At 65.3% G+C, this 17,385-nt stretch overlaps 3 protein-coding genes and 1 long non-coding RNA gene across 5 annotated transcripts in view; 2 read left to right on the top strand and 2 right to left on the bottom strand.

Annotated features, from left to right (window-relative positions):
• Positions 1-185, top strand: part of TNS2 (tensin 2) — a 9,046-nt gene extending 8,861 nt beyond the window's left edge. Inside the window, exon 15 of the mRNA XM_064400990.1 lies at positions 175-185. Within this exon, the coding sequence (XP_064257060.1) occupies positions 175-185 (11 nt within the window). The remainder of the gene's footprint in view (positions 1-174) is intronic.
• Positions 186-293: 108 nt separating this feature from the next.
• Positions 294-1,320, top strand: LOC135287844 (uncharacterized). The gene is made up of 3 exons (XR_010351323.1): positions 294-386; positions 470-499; positions 596-1,320. It is a non-coding gene; the product is annotated as an uncharacterized LOC135287844 (long non-coding RNA).
• A 27-nt stretch (positions 1,321-1,347) lies between these two features.
• SPRYD3 (SPRY domain containing 3) lies at positions 1,348-9,791 on the bottom strand. 2 transcript variants are annotated; one of them, XM_064401049.1, is made up of 11 exons: positions 9,660-9,791; positions 7,469-7,654; positions 6,817-6,892; positions 6,619-6,743; positions 5,252-5,387; positions 4,796-4,984; positions 4,141-4,290; positions 3,740-3,797; positions 2,921-3,040; positions 2,699-2,847; positions 1,348-2,128 (listed from the first exon to the last, which is right to left on the bottom strand). In XM_064401049.1, exons 2-11 carry the CDS (start codon positions 7,639-7,641, stop codon positions 1,994-1,996), a joined length of 1,311 nt encoding a protein of 436 aa, XP_064257119.1. In that variant the 5' UTR covers positions 7,642-7,654; positions 9,660-9,791; the 3' UTR covers positions 1,348-1,993. The 2 variants fall into 2 exon arrangements, with proteins under 2 accessions (XP_064257119.1, XP_064257118.1); XM_064401048.1 differs by lacking the exon at positions 9,660-9,791 and adding an exon at positions 9,626-9,648.
• A 751-nt stretch (positions 9,792-10,542) lies between these two features.
• On the bottom strand, positions 10,543-14,757 carry MFSD5 (major facilitator superfamily domain containing 5). The gene is made up of 2 exons (XM_064401046.1): positions 14,602-14,757; positions 10,543-14,075 (listed from the first exon to the last, which is right to left on the bottom strand). The coding sequence occupies exon 2, from the start codon at positions 14,049-14,051 to the stop codon at positions 12,735-12,737; it is 1,317 nt and encodes a 438-aa protein (XP_064257116.1). The 5' UTR covers positions 14,052-14,075; positions 14,602-14,757; the 3' UTR covers positions 10,543-12,734.
• Positions 14,758-17,385: the final 2,628 nt, after the last annotated feature.

The following is a 17,385-nucleotide window of genomic DNA, read 5'->3' as shown; positions in this document are numbered from 1 at the left end:
AAAACCACCGACCCCCCAAAATCAGAGACCCCCAAACACCCACCCCCCAAACTACCAAACCCCCCAAACACCGACCCCCAAAACCACCTACCCCCCAAACCTCCCATCCCCCCAAGCCCCGACCCCTCAAACCCTCTCAACGGCCCCAAACCCCCCGCCCCAAACCAACCCCAGCAAACCCCTAACCCTCCAAACCACTGATCCCCCAAACCCGACACCCCCAAAACCAACCCCGGCCTCCCCCCGAACCCCCCAGCACCCACCGACCCCTCCCTGCCCCCACGCCCCCCTCACCCCTGCCCCCCCTGTGCCCCCAGACTCTTTTTCCGCCGGCACTACCCCGTGAGCAGCGTCACCCACTGCGGCACCGACCCCCAGGAGCGCAGGTGAGGGGGCACGGGGGGGGCACGGGGGGACCCCCAACCTCCCCAACCCTCCCAGACCTCCCAACCCCTCTGACCCCCCCCAGGTGGGCGAACCCCGACGGGACCACGGCCAGGTACGTGGGGAGACCCCCAGAGCGGGACCCCCGGCAATGAGGGGGGCACGGATCTGACTCTGGCCTCGCCCCCCCCACCCCCCGCTGCCCCCCCAGGATTTTCGGGTTCGTGGCGAAGCAGGCGGGGGCCCCGGGGGGGGGCAACGCGTGCCACGTGTTCGCGGAGCTGGACCCCGAGCAGCCGGCGGGGGCCATCGTCACCTTCGTCACCAAAGTCCTGCTGGGCACGCGGCACTGAGGGACACCGGGGACCCCCCCCGCACCCCAAAACCCAGCTGGGGACTCCCAAAGCCCCCCGAGGCAGGGGGGGCTCAGGGGCACCCTCAAAACCCAGCGGGACTGCCCCCCCCTCTTCACCGAGGTCCTGCTGGGGACACGACACTGAGGGACCCCCAGAACGCCCTGGCACCCCCAAAACCCCCTGGAGTCCTCTGTGCCAAGGGGGGGACACACGTAACTGACCCCCCCCACCATCATCACCCTCATGAACACCCCCAAGCCCCCCCAAAACCACCCCCGGACCCCCAAACCCTCCCAGGCACCCCTGATTTGAGGGAGCAGGAGGGGACCCCCACAATCGCCCCTCCCACCATCTTCAGCACCAAAGTCCTACTGGGGACCCCCAAACTCCCCCTGAGACCCCCCCCAGACCCCTCAAATACTCCCCAGACCCTCCAACCGCCCTTGAGGGCCCCCCAAAACCTCCTACACCCCCCCAACCACCCCCTGAAGTGAAGAAAAGGGGGCACAGGGACACCCCCTGCAATCTGGGGGGTCCTGGAGGAACCCCAATAAATCCACATTTATTTTGGTGTAAGAAATGGGTTTATTTGGGGGGGTGGGGGGGCATGGGGACCCCCACCCGCCATGTGCAAACGTCAAAGGGGACCCCAAAACCAGCACGGGGGTTGCCATGGAACTGGAAGGGTCTGGTTACATTCATGATGGGGGGGACCCCGAATTCTGCCCCCTGGAACCCCCCAGGAAAGGGGAGCACTGGAAGAGATGAGGGGGAGCAGGTGTGATCTGGGGGGCACCGGGGGTCAGTGGAGGGGGAGGGTCAAGGGGGTGATTTGGGGGGCTCTGGGGGGGCACGAGGGTCACCCATTGTAGAAGGCGCAAGACTGAGACCCCCAAATCCACCTGGGGAGGTCACTGGGATGATCTGGGGAGGGGCAGGATTGAGTCCCCAAAAAACACAGGGGTGGGTCCCCCAAAAATATGGTGGAGGCCATGGCTGAGACCCCCAAAAAAACATCTAGGGGGGCAAAACTGGGGTACTTTTGATGGGGGATTCAATTAGGGGAACCCCCCCAAAGAGACCCTAAAAGAGTGAAATTATGGGGGTGGGGGCAGGAGTGAACCCCCTAAAAACCACCTTGGGGGGGTCCCCACTGCTGTGGAAACATCCTAAAGTGCACTGGGAGGGCCCGGGGGGGCACAAGGAGCACCAGAGGGTTTCAGGTTTTGGGGGGCCCCACGCGGGCCCCCCCTTTATCCGCTCAGGGGGTGCAGGTCCACCTTGACCCTCTCGCCAGTGCTGAGCATCCCCACGGTGGGGAAGAGCCCCCCGGGGGGGACCCCAACCTCCCTGCGCCCCACGACCATCCCGTTGCGTGTGAAGAACACCTGGGGGCACAAACCAGGGGGTCACCCCAAGACTGGGGGGCAGGGGGAGACCCCACCCCCCCAAAAAAAACCAGGGGGTAAAGGGGAGAGTAAGGCAAGGAAAGGTGAGGCAAAAGGGGGGTGTAGGGGGATTTTTGGGGTGAGGGGGGTTTTGAGGGGGCACAAACACATGGAGGGGGTTCAGGGACACACAGCAGTCACCCCAAAATATGAGGGGAGGGCAGGGAGACCCCAATATCCAAGAAAGTGGGGGCAAAGGGGATGACCCCAGGGCGAGTCGCTGTAAAGGGAACCCAAGGGGGCTGCAAGGAGATTTCTGGGGTGATGGGGGGTCCAGGGGTGGGGCACAAATACATGTGGGGATCATAGACAAACGGGGGGGTCACCCTAAAATATTAGGGGGGGGACATCCACAACCCCCCCAAAATCCGGGTGTTGGTGCCCCCCGGTGATTCAAAGGGATGCCAACGATGGGCAAAGGAGAATTTTGGGGGTAAGGAGAAGGTTTTTGGGGGCTGGGGCCTGTTTTAGGGCACAGATTTTTTTTTTGCGGGTTATCCCCACCCTTACCACGACCTTCCTGCCCTCCTGCTCCTGCTCCATGTCCTCCCCATCCTCTTCTTCCTCCTCCTCCTCTTCCTCTTCCTCCTCCTCCTCCTCCAGGTACATCACGTTGCGCACCTTCACCTCGGGGGGCTCCGAGGCGTCATCGCTGTCACCTGGGGTGGGGAAAAGGGTGAGGGACGCCCCCCGAGCCCGGCCAGCCCCGGGGGGGCCCCAGCCCCGCGGTACCTTCGCTGTCCCGGCCGTAGTCCCGAGGGAACATGATCCCACAGCCCATCACGTCGCCCTTGTAGCAGCGGGGGCCGAAGGGATCCCCCACCCCGCTGCCGTGGAACAGCTTTCCATCGTCTGGGGGAGAGCCCGGATTAGGGGGACACCCCCACAGCTGGTGGGGGTAACCCCAGGACACCCTCCATGGGGTGCACCCCAAAGAAAGGGGGGGAAATGGGCAGAGAAAGGGGTTACAGGAGGAGGGGGACAGGGAGAAGGGGACAGCTGGGGATGGGGGTGCACAGAGGGATCCCCAAATCCCGCCATGAGGAGGAGCCCTCCCATGGGGCTGCACCCCAAAAAAAGGAGAGAAATAGGCCTGAGAAAGGTGGAAGGAAGAAGAGGGTGAAGGGGGTGAAAGGAAAAAGGGGGAGGAAGGAGCTAAAAGGGTGGAATAGGGGGAGGAAGAGGCTGCAGGGACCCCCCCACCCCAAGGGGCTGGAACCACCCATCCCCATGGGAGTGCACCCCAAAAAAGGGAGGAAACTGGGCTGGGAAAGGAAGAGGATGAAGAGGAAAAAGATGGAGGAAGGGAGAAGGGAGGAGCCATGGGGACACCCCAGATTAGGGGGGAATCCTCGAGGTCACGGGGGAGACCCCCAGACCCTCCTTATAGGGGTGCAACCCAAAATAGGGAGGAAAAATGGGAAAGGGGTTTCCAGGGGCAGAAGGAGTAGGAGGAGATCCCACTATTGGGGTCCCATGGTTGGGGGGTTCTGCCATGTGGGGAGGTTCCTGCCCATTTTGGGGGGTCCCCCCCACTTTTGGGGGGCTCACCTGCGTGGTAGGCCACCGAGCCCCTGCTCCAGCCAGGGTGACGATTTTTGGGGTAATCCTGAGGGGGGGGCACAGGGGAGGGAGAGAGATGAGGGCAATGTGGGGGGCCCTGCCCCCCCAAACTCATAGACCCAAATTTCTGCCCCCAAACCCTCATTTTTGACACCCTCCCACCTTCCAGCCCAGCCCCAGCCTGGTGGAGAGGTCCAGCCCCCCCGTACCCCAAATCTGAGCCCCCTCCTTCCTTGACCACTCCCAGCCCTGGAAGAGGCTCCAGCCCCCCTTTACTCCCTCTGACCTCCATTTTCGACCCACATCTCCCCACTTCCCTGGCCCCTTCAGCTCCGTAGGTGTCTCCACCCCCCCCAGCCCCCCGTACCCCAACTCCGAGCCCCCCGCACCTTCCTGGCCACGCCCAGGGCGATGTAGCACTTCTCGCCCGGGTCCAGGATCTCCAGCTCGAAGTAGTGGCTGCGGGGGCTGAGCGGCCGCCGGGCCTGGGCCAGCCCCACATCCACGATGCTCTTCCCCTTCCCCACGTACTCCAACACCTGGGGGGGCGCGGGGGGGCTCAGACAGGGGGGAAAGGGGGCACCCCCCAACCCGGACCAGCCCCAGATCCGTGAAATTCATCCCCTTCCCCATCTGAAAACAGCACCTGGGAGGGTTTGAGGGGTCCCGGGGGGATTGGAGGGTCTGGAGGGGCTGAGGGGGGGTCATAGAGGGTCAGGGGGCACACATGGGAGATCTGAGGGGCACCCAAGAACCCCCAGACTCCCGATGTTGCTGCTGGGACCCCCTTTACCCCGCTCCCGTGTCACAGCCCCCCTTTCTGCCCTCCCCAGGATTGGGGACCCCTCTTGTCCCATCCCCAAAACTGTCCTTACCCAAATTCCCAGAGCCCCATTCTTCTCGCCCCACAACCTCAAATTCTGACCCCCCAGCCCAGGGAGGGGCTCCACCCTGTTCCAACCCCGTCCCCTCATTCTGAGCTCCCTCCCCAGTCCTGGGGGAGGCTCCAGCCCCCCTTTCCCCCCCAGCTTTCGGGGTGCTCACGGAGCCGTAGAGCCGCACGTCGTGGAGCCTGCCCCACTCCTCCTCCAGGCTGTCCACCAGCATGGCCCCCCCCTCATCCTCGGGGGGCCCGGGGGGGGGCAGATGCAGCCGAACCTCCTCGCCCAGCGAGTGCAGCCCCACGGCTGGGAACAGCCCCGGGGGCGACAGCGGCACCCCCAGACCCCCCACCTGCAATTGAGGGAGTGGGGGTGAGGGGGGCTCAGGGACAAGGGGCACCCCCAGGACCCCATCTGGGAGCTGGGGAAACACCAAAGGAGGAAGTGGGGGGCTTTGGAGGCTTTGGGGTTTCAGAAGATTTGGGGGTCCCCCCCAGTCTCTGTCCATTCTTCGTGAAGAGCGGCTGGGGAGGGGTAGAAGGTTTAGGGGATCCTGGAAGGTTTGGGGTGCCCCGGTGAGTTTTGGGGGTGCTCTGGGGCAGGGTGGGGATCCCCTCACCCTCTGGCCGTTCTTGGTGAAGAACACCTGGGCTGGGGGGGCTCCGAACGAGCCCCTCTCGACACCACAGCCGATCCGGTCCCCGGAGCTGCACTTGGAGCCAAACTGGCGCCCCTTGGCCCGGCCACTGTACAGCCTGGGGCACCCCAAAACCGGGGGGACCCCGAAAATGGGGGTTCAGAATGGGGGGGGGGGTGTCACTAATGGGGGACCTCAAACCTGGAGCAGACCCCAAATATTGTGACAGGCCCCAATGGCCCCCCAACACCTCCCAGTCCTGCTGCCCCCCTGGCTGCCCCCAATATCCAACACCCCCAATATCCAACACCTCCAATGTCCCAACACCTCCAATGTCCCAACACCTCCAATGTCCCAACACCCCCAATGTCCAACACCCCCGATATCCAACACCCCCAATATCCAACACCCCCAATATCCAACACCCCGATATCCAACACCCCAATATCCAACACCCCCAATACCCAACACCTCCAATGTCCCAACACCCCCAATGTCCCAACACCCCCAATGTCCCAACACCCCAATATCCAACACCCCAATATCCAACACCCCCAATACCCAACACCCCGATATCCAACACCCCCAATACCCAACACCCCGATATCCAACACCCCGATATCCAACACCCCCATACCCAACACCCCCAATACCCAACACCCCGATACCCAACACCCCGATACCCAACACCCCCAATACCCAACACCCCAATATCCAACACTCCCCAACACCCAACACCCCCAATATCCAACACCCCCAATACCCAACACCCCAATATCCAACAACCCCCAAATCCAACACTCCCCAATACCCAACACCCCCAATATCCAACACCCACAATACCCAACACCCCGATATCCAACACCCTGATATCCAACACCCCCAATACCCAACACCCCCAATATCCAACACCCCCAAGGTCCCAGCACACCCAATATCCAACACCCCAAATATCCAACACACTCAAGGTCCCAACACCCCCAAAGTCCCAACACTCCCCAATATCCAATACCCCCCAAAGTCCCAACAACCCTAATATCCAACACACCCCAATATCCAACACCCCCAATATCAAACACTCCCCAGTATCTGACACTCCCAAGGTCCCAGCACTCCCCAGTATCTGACACCCCCAATATCAAACACTCCCCAGTATCTGACACCCCCGAGGTTCCAACACTCCCCAGTATCCCGACACCCTAATACCCCAAAGCATTTCATCCCTCACCTCACACCCCAACATCTGCTAACGCCATGAAATTTCCTTCTATCCCAACACCCGCAACGATCCCAACGCTTCCCCGCCAGCTACCGCGACATCCCGGCCCGCTATCCCGACGCTCACTCACTTTCCATCATCGGCGTGGTAGGCGACGGAGCCGGGCCCCCATCCCGGCGGGTGCTCGAGGCTGTGGCAGTGCGGCACCAGCCCCACGGCGATGGTGCCGCGCACCCCGCTGTCCACGATGGACACCTGGGCAGGGCCCGGGGGGGTCAGGGCTCCGCGCCCCCCGGCGCAGCCCGCGCCCCCCGCGCCCCCCGCTCACCTCGAAGTAGTTGCTGTCGCGGGTCAGCGGCCGCGGGGCCACGTAACAGCCGACCTCGCCCGAGGGGCCGCGGTAGCTGCGGGGCGCGGGGGCTGAGACAGCCCCCGACCCCCCCGGTACCCTCAGAGCCCCCCCGGATCTGTGGGTGCCCGCAGCCCGCTCCCACCCCATGAGTGCATCCCCCCAGCCCCTTTGTGTGGGTGCCCCCAGCCCCCTCCCACCCCATGGATGCATCCCCCTCCTCAGCCCCTTTTTGTGGGTGCCCCCAGCCCCCAGGGTGCATCCACCCTCCCCACCTCAGCCCCTTTGTGTGGGTGCCCCAGCCCCCTCCCACCCCATGGGTGCATCCCCCTCCTCAGCCCCTTTGTGTGGGTGCCCCCAGCCCCCAGGGTGCATCCACCCTCCCCACCTCAGCCCCTTTGTGTGGGTGCCCCAGACCCCTCCCATCCCATGGGTGCATCCCCCCATCCTCAGCCCCTTTGTGTGGGTGCCCCCAGCCCCCCCAGCCCCCTGGGTTCATCCCCCACCCCCAGCCAATTTTTGTGGGTGCCCCAGACCCCTCCCATCCCATGGGTGCATCCCCCCTCCCCTCAGCCCCTTTGTGTGGGCGCCCCCAGCCCCCCCAGCCCGCTCTGCGGGCTCCCCCCGGTACCTGAGGGTGTCCCCGTCCACCAGGATGTGCCGGGCTCGCTCCTGGCAGCGCAGGCCCCGATCCCGGTCCCGGTCCCGGTCCCGATCCCGGTCCCGGCCCTCCCGCACCTCCCGGATCTCCCGGATCCGCCGGCGCCAGTTGAGGAACCTGAAGTGCAGGTTCAGGTCATCCATGGCGGGGGGGCTCCTGCGGGGAGGCAACGCTGGGACCCCCGGAAGGACGGGAACCGACACCCCCGACCCCCCGAGTCAGACAGGAACCCCAAAACCGGGCCCTGCTAAACGGCCCCCCAACACACAGCTGACACCCCAAATACACACCTGACACCCCAACACACACCTGACACCCCAAAACTGCCCCAAACACACACCGGACACCGACACCCCGAGTCAGACATGAACCCCAAAACCGGGGACCTGCTAAACCACCCCCCAACACACACCTGACACCCCAAACACATCCCTGACACCCCAAACACACCCCTGACACCCCAAAACTGCCCCAAACACACACCTGACACTGACACCCCGAGTCAGACACGAACCCCAAAACCGGGGATCTGCTAAACTGCCCCCCAAACACATCCCTGACACCCCAAACCTGTCCCCCAACACACACCTGACACCCCAAACGTACCCCTGAAACCCCAAACACACCCTTGACGCCTCCAACACACCCCTGACACCCCAAAACTGCCCCAAACACACCCCTGACACCCCAAACACACACCTGGCATTCTAAACACACACCTCACACCCCAAAACTGCCCCCCAAACACACATCTGACACTTTAAACATACACCTGACACCCCAAACACACACCCAACACCCCAAACACACCCCTGACACCCCAAAACCGCTCCCAAACACACATCTGACACCCTAAACACATCCCTGACACCCCAAAACTGCCCCAAACACACACCTGACACTGACACCCCGAGTCAGACACGAACCCCAAAACCGGGGATCTGCTAAACTGCCCCCCAAACACATCCCTGACACCCCAAACCTGTCCCCCAACACACACCTGACACCCCAAACGCACCCCTGACACCCCAAACACACACCCAACACCCCAAACACACCCCTGACACCCCAAAACTGCCCCCCCAAACACACACCTGACACCCTAAACACACACCTGACACCCCAAACACACACCTGACCCACCCAAATTGTCCTAAACACACCTGAACCCACAAAACTTCCCCCAAAACACACCCAATCCTCTACATCACACCTGAAACCCTTCAACATACCTGACTCCCTCAATCACACCTGAACTCTCTAAACCAATCCCCAAAACACACCTGAGCCCCCCAAAGACACCTGAGCCCCCCAAACACACCTGACTCCCTAAAATACACGTAACCCCCCAAAACCCATCAGGTCCTCCAAACACACCTGGACCCCCAAAACACACCTGAACCAAAAAAACCCACCTGAGCCCCCAAAACTGCCCTACTACACACCCACCTGAGACCCAAATCACACCTGAAACACCCAAATCACACCTGAAACACCCAAATCACACCTGATCCCTCCGGATCCACACCTGACACCCCCAAACTCACACCTGACACCCCCAGACCCAACCTGGCACACCCAAATCACACCTGGCACACCCAAATCACACCTGAGATGCTCCAAACTGCCCCTCAACACACCTGACCACCCAAATCACACCTGACACCCCCAAACTCACACCTGACCACCCAAATCACACCTGACACCCCCAAACTCACACCTGACCACCCCCCTGACCCCTCCAAACCCACACCTGACTCCCCCAGACCCACATTTGGCACACCCAAATCACACCTAACCCCCTAAATCACATCTGGCACATCCAAACCCCACCTGACCACCCAAATCACACCTGATTCCCCAAATTCACACCTGACCCCCCCCAATTCACACCTGGCACACCCAAATCCCACCTGCCAGCCCACCCCCGGCCCCCGCCCCACACCAAGGTCCCCCCCATGCCGGGGGTCTCCTTTCCCCAACCCCCCCATTCCCCGCACCGCGGCCGCCCCCCACCGTGCGACCCCCCCAGACCTCCCCAATTCCGCTCAGGACCCCCAAATCCCTCCCGTATTCCCCAGCCCGGGGTCTCGCCGCCCCCCCAAGCTCCTCAGGACCCCTCCCCACCTCCCCCAGCCCCCCCGGCCCCAGCGCCCCTTACCGGGGGTCCCGCCCCCTCCATGGGCCGCGCTCACATCCGGGTCCCGCTCGCTTCCGCCTCCCTGTGCCCGCCCACTGAGCCCCGCGGACCAATCGCCACCCGCTGCGCCGCGACTGACGGCTCCCTTGGCCAATCGGAGGACGAAGAGGGCGGAAGGCGGAGCCTACCGGGGAAAGCGGGGAGGGCGCGCCAAGGCCACGTGACACTGCGGGGATGGGGCGAAAGGCGCGAGGGCGCCCCCTGGCGGACGGGGAAACTGGGGGGGAACTGGGAGAGACTGGAGGGACTGGGGAGAACTGGAGAGAACTGAGGGGACTGGGAGAGACTGGGGGGAACTGGGAGGGACTGGGAGAGACTGGGGGGAACTGGGAGGGACTGGGAGAGACTGGGGGGACTGGGGGGAGACTAGAAAGAACTGGGGGGACTGGGAGAAACTGGGGAGGAACTGGGGGAACTGGGAGAGACTGGGGGGACTGGGAAAGACTGGGGGGACTGGGAGAGACTGGGGAGAAGTGGGGGGGACTGGGGGGACTGGGAGGAACTGGGAGAGACTGGGGGGACTGGGAGAGACTGGGGGGGAGTGGAGAGAACTGAGGGAACTGGGGGGACTGAGGGGGACTGGGGAGAACTGGGAGGAACTGGGGGGGACTGTGGGGAATGGAGGGAACTGGGGGGACTGGGAGGAACTGGGAAATCATGAGGATGTGGGGGGGTTACTGGGAGGACTGGGGGCACTGAGGGGGCTCAGCCTGGGGTCAAACCAGCGCAACGCTCGCACTGGTGACATGGCTGGACTGGGAGTCACTGGTTTGAACTGGGGCCACTCTGGAGGGTCCCCCAGACCCAAATTCGGGGGGCAGGAGGAGGAGCAGGACTTCACAAACACCTCTACTGGGTGGGTTTATTAGAAATTAATTAAGTAATTAATACACCTCCCCACCCCCATGACACCACACGGGGTCGGCCACAGGCCACACCTGGCCTGGTGTCCCCGTGTCCCCTCTGCTGTGCCGTGGGGGAGGTGGCACTGTGACCTGGCACAGCCCCGGGGGTGTACCGGTGTCCCCACCACCTCGTTATGGGGGTGACACCCTGATCTGTCCCACTCAGTGTCACCTCGGGCTGCCCCCATGTTGCCACCCACAGCTCGCTGTGGGGGTGGCACTGGTGACGGGTCACCAGCAGAGCTCTGTGTCACCAGCGGGGTGTCCCAGTGTCACTGTCACCGACGTTTCATCATGGAGGTGACACTGTGACCTGTCACAGCTTAATATCACCAGTGGGTGTCCCAATGTCACCCAGCTCAGCCATGGGGTGACACTGGGACTGTCACAGTTCCTTGTCATGATCAGGTGTCCCAGTGTCATTGTCACCCACAGCCCATCGTGGCACTGTGGCCTACTGCAGTTCAGTGTCCTCAAGGGGTGTCACTGTCACCCACAGCCCATCGTGGGGTGGCACTGTGACCCACTGCAGTTCAGTGTCATTGTCACCCACAGTCCATGGTGGCACTGTGGCCCCTCGGCGCTCAGTGTCCCCACGGGTGTCTCAGTGTTTCTGTCACTCACAGCTCAGCACAGAGGTCACACTGTGACCCCATCACTGCCTGGTCACCCCATGGGCTCTTCCTGTGTCCCTGACCCTGTCACTCTGGTGTCCCTGCTGAGCTGTCCCAGTGTTCCTGTCACTCTGACATCCCTGTCCCAGCCAGGTGTTACTGTCCTTGTCCCTGCCAAATCCCAGTGTCCCTGGTGTCCCCATAGAGCTGTCCTGGTGCTCCTGTCACTGTGACATCCCAGTGTCCCTCCTTCCTTGTCACATCTGTGTCCCTGTCAAACCGTGAGCTGTCCTGCTGTCCCTGTCCCACCACAGTGTCCCCATTCCTATCACACCCCAGTGTCCCCATGGAGCTGTCCCAGTGTCCCTGTCCCAGCCCAGTGTCCCCATTCCTATCACACCCCAATGTCCCCATGGAGCTGTCCCAGTGTCCCTGTCCCAGCCCAGTGTCCCCATTCCTATCACACCCCAATGTCCCCATGGAGCTGTCCCAGTGTCCCTGTCCCAGCCCAGTGTTCCTGACACATACTGGTGACCCCCTCAAACTGTCCTGGTGTCCCTGTCCCACCCCAGTGTCCCCATGGAGCTGTCCCAGTGTCCCTGTCCCAGCCCAGTGTCCCCATTCCTATCACACCCCAGTGTCCCCATGGAGCTGTCCCGGTGTCCCTGTCACACCTGCTGTCCCCATTACACCCTTATGTCCTTGTCAAGCTGTCCCAGTGTCCCTGTCCCACCCCAGTGTCCCCACTGAGCTGTCCCAGTGTCCCTGTCCCTCCCCAGTGTCTCCATCGAGCTGTCCCAGCCCAATGCTCCTGTCACACCTTGGTGACCCCCTCACACTGTCCCAGGGTCCCCACTGAGCTGTCCCAGTGTCCCTGTCCCACCCCGGTGTCCCCATGGAGCTGTCCCAGTGTCCCTGTCCCTCCCCAGTGTCTCCATCGAGCTGTCCCAGGGTTCCTGTCACACCTTGGTGACATCTTCACACTGTCCCAGTGTCCCCACTGAGCTGTCCCAGTGCCCTTGTCCCTGTCCCATCCCAGTGTCCCCATCGAGCTGTCCCGGTGTCCCTGTCCCTGTCCCACCCCGGTGTCCCCACTGAGCTGTCCCGGTGTCCCTGTCCCTGTCCCACCCTGGTGTCCCCATCGAGCTGTCCCGGTGTCCCTGTCCCTGTCCCACCCTGGTGTCCCCATCGAGCTGTCCCGGTGTCCCTGTCCCAGTGTCCCTGTCCCATCCCAGTGTCCCCATCGAGCTGTCCCGGTGTCCCTGTCCCTGTCCCACCCCGGTGTCCCCACTGAGCTGTCCCAGTGTCCCTGTCCCACCCTGGTGTCCCCATCGAGCTGTCCCGGTGTCCCTGTCCCAGTGTCCCTGTCCCACCCTGGTGTCCCCAGTGAGCTGTCCCAGTGTCCCTGTCCCAGCCCAGTGCTCCTGTCACACCTTGGTGACCCCCTCACACTGTCCCAGGGTCCCCACCACAGCCAGGTGTCGCTGCTGAGCTGTCCCACTGTCCCCGTCCCAGTGTCACTCCCCAGTGTCCCCCTCGAGCAGCCCCTCGTCCCCCACCCTCAGCCCCTCGTCCCCACGGCCGGTGCCCAGGACGCCCCCGGCTGCCCCGAGCGCCACCAGCGCGGCCAGGGCGGCGGCCCCGAACACGGCCCGTGTCCCCGCGGGGTCCCCGGGCAGGGCGGGCAGCGCCAGCGCCACCGCCAGGCCCAGGGGCAGCCGCAGCCACCGCGCCGCCCCCGCCGCGTCCCCGCCGCGCTCCAGCCGCCGCCGCAGGAACGCCATGGCCGGGAAGCAGATGCCGCAGGAGAGCTGCAGCAGCAGCACGGCCAGGAAGTCGCCGGCGGCGTCCAGCGGCAGGGCCAGGAGCAGCAGGGCCAGCGCCAGCAGCAGCACGGAGCCGGGCAGCAGCCGCAGCGGCTGCAGCCGCAGCCTCCCGGCGACGCCGCGCCGGAACAGCGCCGAGCCCGCGGCGCCGGCGGCCGTGAACCCCGAGAAGGCGATTCCCAGCGGGATCCCGTGCGGCTCCAGGACGGGCGTCCACAGGAAGGCGAAGAGGAGCAGGATGCTCTCCACCAGGGCCTGCACCAGCCCCAGCAGCAGCGCCCGGGGCTCGGAGGCGAGGCCCCGCAGGCCCTCCCCGCAGGCCTTGCCGCAGGGCCGGCTCTTCCCGTAGTTCTCATCCCAGTTTTTCCCGGCGAAGATCCCCGAGAGAGCCAGGAAGGGCAGCGCCGCCAGGAAGGGGGCCACGGGGCCCAGCGCCAGCCCCTGGGCCAGCAGCTGGGCCAGCAGGCCGGCCGCCACGGCCAGGCCGCCGCTGCAGAGCGCCACGCGGGAGAAGGTGTCGGCAATCCACTCGGCCGGGAAGTCGTGGCGCTCCAGGTGCTCGTGCACGTACCAGGACTCGAAGGCGGAGAAGAGCAGCGAGGTGCCGAGCCCCGCCAGCACCCGGGCGGCTGCCAGCGCCAGGAAGTCGTGGGAGAGCTGCAGCAGGCAGCACGCCGAGCACAGCCCCGAGGACAGCACGCAGGACTTCTTGCGGCCCAGGCGGTCCACGAAGAGCCCGGCGACGAGGCCGAAGGCCACGTTGGAGGCGAAGCCGCAGGAGTAGAGGGCGGCGATCTGGCTGCGCAGGAAGCCGCGGCCGTGCAGCAGCTGGAAGAGCAGCGGGCCCTGCAGCCAGTCGGCCGCCAGCGCCGGCAGGTATCCCAGCAGGAAGCGCCGCTGGAAGCCGCGGAACGCGGGGTTGGAGGGCGGCGGGCGGCGCGGGGGCGGCTCCAGGGCCAGGCAGCTGAGCAGGAGGAGGGCGAGGGCAGAGCAGGGCAGCAGGAGCATGGTGGGGAGGGGGCTCAGGGGGGCCTGGGGAAGGAAAAACGGAGATCAGCACTAGGAGGGACTGAGGGACCACCCAGGTGCCCCAAATTCCCCAGAGAGCCCATGGGTTCTGTAGGGACACCCCAGCCCACAGGGACCCACAGCACCACTGACACACCGCACAGTCCCCCACGGCTCCTCCACAGGCCGCAGCACCCCTCCAAGCCCACCCACACCCCACAACACCCCACAGACCCCAAACCCCCACTAGAGTTCCCCACAGAACCCCGCAACAGGCCCCCCCACACGCTCCAGATCCTCCACGAGCCCCAGACAGGACCTCCACACACTCCCCACAAGACCCTCACAGAACCCTCCCCCCCCATAGGACCCTCGCACCCCAAATCCTCCTTAAGCCCCCCCCCACAGCCCCACACAGCGCCCCCTCCACTCCCACAGCCCCCCGCGACCCCGGAGATGCCCCGCAGGACCTCCCCAGACACCTCCCAGACCCTCCGGAGTCCCCGCACCCCTCCCGATAACCCCCGGCTCCCTCAGGGCCCCCCCATACCCCCGGGCCCCGGCGCCGTGGCAGCCGTGCCTCTGCTTAGCCACTTCCGCTTCCGGTCCCATGGGCGCCGCCATGTTGGCCCGTGTCACGTGACACGGGGCGGGCCCACCGCCCTCCCCCCCCGGCCCCCCAGAGGGGTCCGCAGAGACCCCCGGAGACCCCCGAGACCGCGGGGACCGGTGCAGACCCCCCCAAGGGACCCCCGCACAACGCACGGGGCATTGCGGAGCCCCCCCGGGGGGGTTGCGGCGTCCCCAGCCCGCAGAACGCCCCCCTCACGCGCGGGAGGTGCGGGGACCCCCGCCCTCAGAGAGCTCCGGCCGCGAGCCGAGAGCGAGCCCCGTGAAACCCGCAGCACAGCCCCCGGTGCCCCCGGTGCCCCCGTGAAACCCGCAGCACAGCCCCCGGTGCCCCCGGTGCCCCCTTTCCGTGCCCGCTACCGGGGGCTGCCCCGCCCGCCCCTCGCTCACCGCCGGGCTCCGCGCTGCGGGCGGGGGGCGCCGGGCCCCCCTCACTTGAGGCTCAGCCGGGGCCGGGGGGCGGCGCGGCGCGGGGGGGGGCAGCACCGGGGGCGACACGGGGGGCGACAGGGCGGGGGGTGGCACTGGGGACAGCAGGACAGGGGGTGACAGGGCAGGGGGGGACACTGGGGGCAGGCGGGGGGGGCGCGAAAGGGGGAGCAGCAGGGGGGGCGACAGGGCTGGGGGTGATATTGGGGGCAGCAGGGAGAGGGGTGACACTGGGGGGCGCAGGGAGGGGGGTGGCAGGGCAGGGGGGGACACTGGGGGCAGCAGGACAGGGGGTGACAGGGCAGGGGGGGACACTGGGGGCAGCAGGGAGGGGGGTGACAGGGCAGGGGGGGACACTGCGGGCAGAAGGACGGGGGGTGGCACTGGGGAAAGGGGGGCGCGGGGTGACACTGGGGGTAGCACTGGGGACAGGGGGGTGGGGGGCACCAGGCGGGGTGGCAGCAGGGGGGGTGGCACTGGGGGCAGCAGGGGCAGGGCGGGGAGCAGAAGGCGGGGGCGCAGCACGGGGGGAGGTGACAGGGCGGGTGGCAGCGCGGGGACGTTCCCCCGCGCCGGCGGGGCCGGGGTCGCGGCCAGCCCAGCCCCATGGCCGAGCCGCCCCCCCCGCCCCGGGGATTTACCGGGCAAAGCGGCTGAGCGGGGGGAGCGGGGGGGGCACGTGGCGGCACCCGTGGGTGAGGGACACGGGGACATGAGGACACGGAGGGGGGCACGGGGGACATGGGGACACCGGGGACGTGGGGGACATGGGGTGTGGGGGGACACGGGGGACACGGGAGGCACGGGGGACACGGGGGGACACGGAGGGGGGACACCGGGGACACGGGAGGCACTGGGGACACGGGAGAACACGGGGGACACGGGGCGGGGGGGGCACTGGGGACACAGGGGGGCACGAGGGCACGGGTGGGCACCGGGGACATGGAGGGAATTTGGGACAGGGAACATGAGCTTGGGGGGGATGCGGGGACACAGGGACATGGAGGGACACGGGGGATGCTGGGGATGTGCGGGGACATGGGGAACACAGCCGGGGGGGACACAGGGGACATGGGGAACTCGACTGGGGACACGGGGTTCTAGAGACATGGTAGGACGTGGGGGACAGGGGACACCGCGGGGACACGATTGCGGGGAGGAAGGGGTTATGGGACACGGGGCAGCATAAGGGACACGCGGGACTTTGGGGACACGCGGTGATGGAGGTCACAGGGGACACGAAAGACATAGGGCGACAGGTTTGGGTGGAGCCAGGCTTGTGGGGACTTGGGGGGCAGGGGGCTTACGGGGGGAGGCATCGGGGGGGACACAGGTTAGGGACATGTGGGACACGGGGGGCGTGGTGGGGACACGATTTGGGCTCACAGGGAATGACGGAGCCGTGGGGGCTGTGGGGAGACATGGGGGGACACACGGGGGACACAGGGGTGGAGCGGGACACACGGGGGGTCCCGGCGCGGCGGGGGCAGGGCCGGGCCGCACAAAGGGGCCATTCACCGCCCTGGGGGAGGGGCGCCCTGAGGAATTTCCACCCAAAACTTTTTCCATGAGCCCATTCCTGCCCCTCCCTCCCCTTTCCCGGCACGGGGGGAGAGGTGCGGGGGGGGTTACACGCGTGTCCGGGCATGGGAACGCGTGCATGCGTGCATGTGACATGCAGGGACACACCCCGCACACGTGTCCCCGTGCCCAGACATGCATCTGCATGCTGGAGGCTGGGTAAAGGTGTGTGACACATGCAGTGAGATGTGACTATCCCATGCAAAGGTGTGTGACACACGCAGTGACACGTGACCATTGCATGTGCAGTTGTGTCACCTGTGCAATGATCCCATGAACAGGTGTGTGACACGTGCTGTGATCCCGTGTACAGGTATGTCACCTGTGCAGTGATCCCGTGTGCAGGTGTGTGACACGTGCAGTGATCCCATGTGCAGGTGTGTGCACTGTGCAGTGATCCCATGTGCAGGTGTGTCACCTGTGCAGTGATCCTGTGTGCAGGTGTGTGCAATGATCCCGTGTGCAGGTGTGTGCACTGTGCAGTGATCCTGTGTGCAGGTGTGTGACACATGCAATGATCCCCTGTGCAGGTGTGTTACTCATGCAGAGCCCCAGAAATGCAGTCGGGCAGGCGGTGCTGGCACAGCCCTCGCACACCCGGAGGTGCCCAGGCACACCCAGACAGCTGCGCACGCTCACACACACGTGTGCACACCTGGGCATGCTGACACACACCTGTGCACAGTGGGCACAC

The sequence above is a fragment of the Passer domesticus genome, chromosome 31 (assembly GCF_036417665.1).
Source record: "Passer domesticus isolate bPasDom1 chromosome 31, bPasDom1.hap1, whole genome shotgun sequence".
Classification (NCBI taxonomy): domain Eukaryota; kingdom Metazoa; phylum Chordata; class Aves; order Passeriformes; family Passeridae; genus Passer; species Passer domesticus.
The sequence above is the reverse complement of the archived record's forward strand: the minus strand, read 5'-3'. Positions and strand labels throughout refer to the sequence as shown.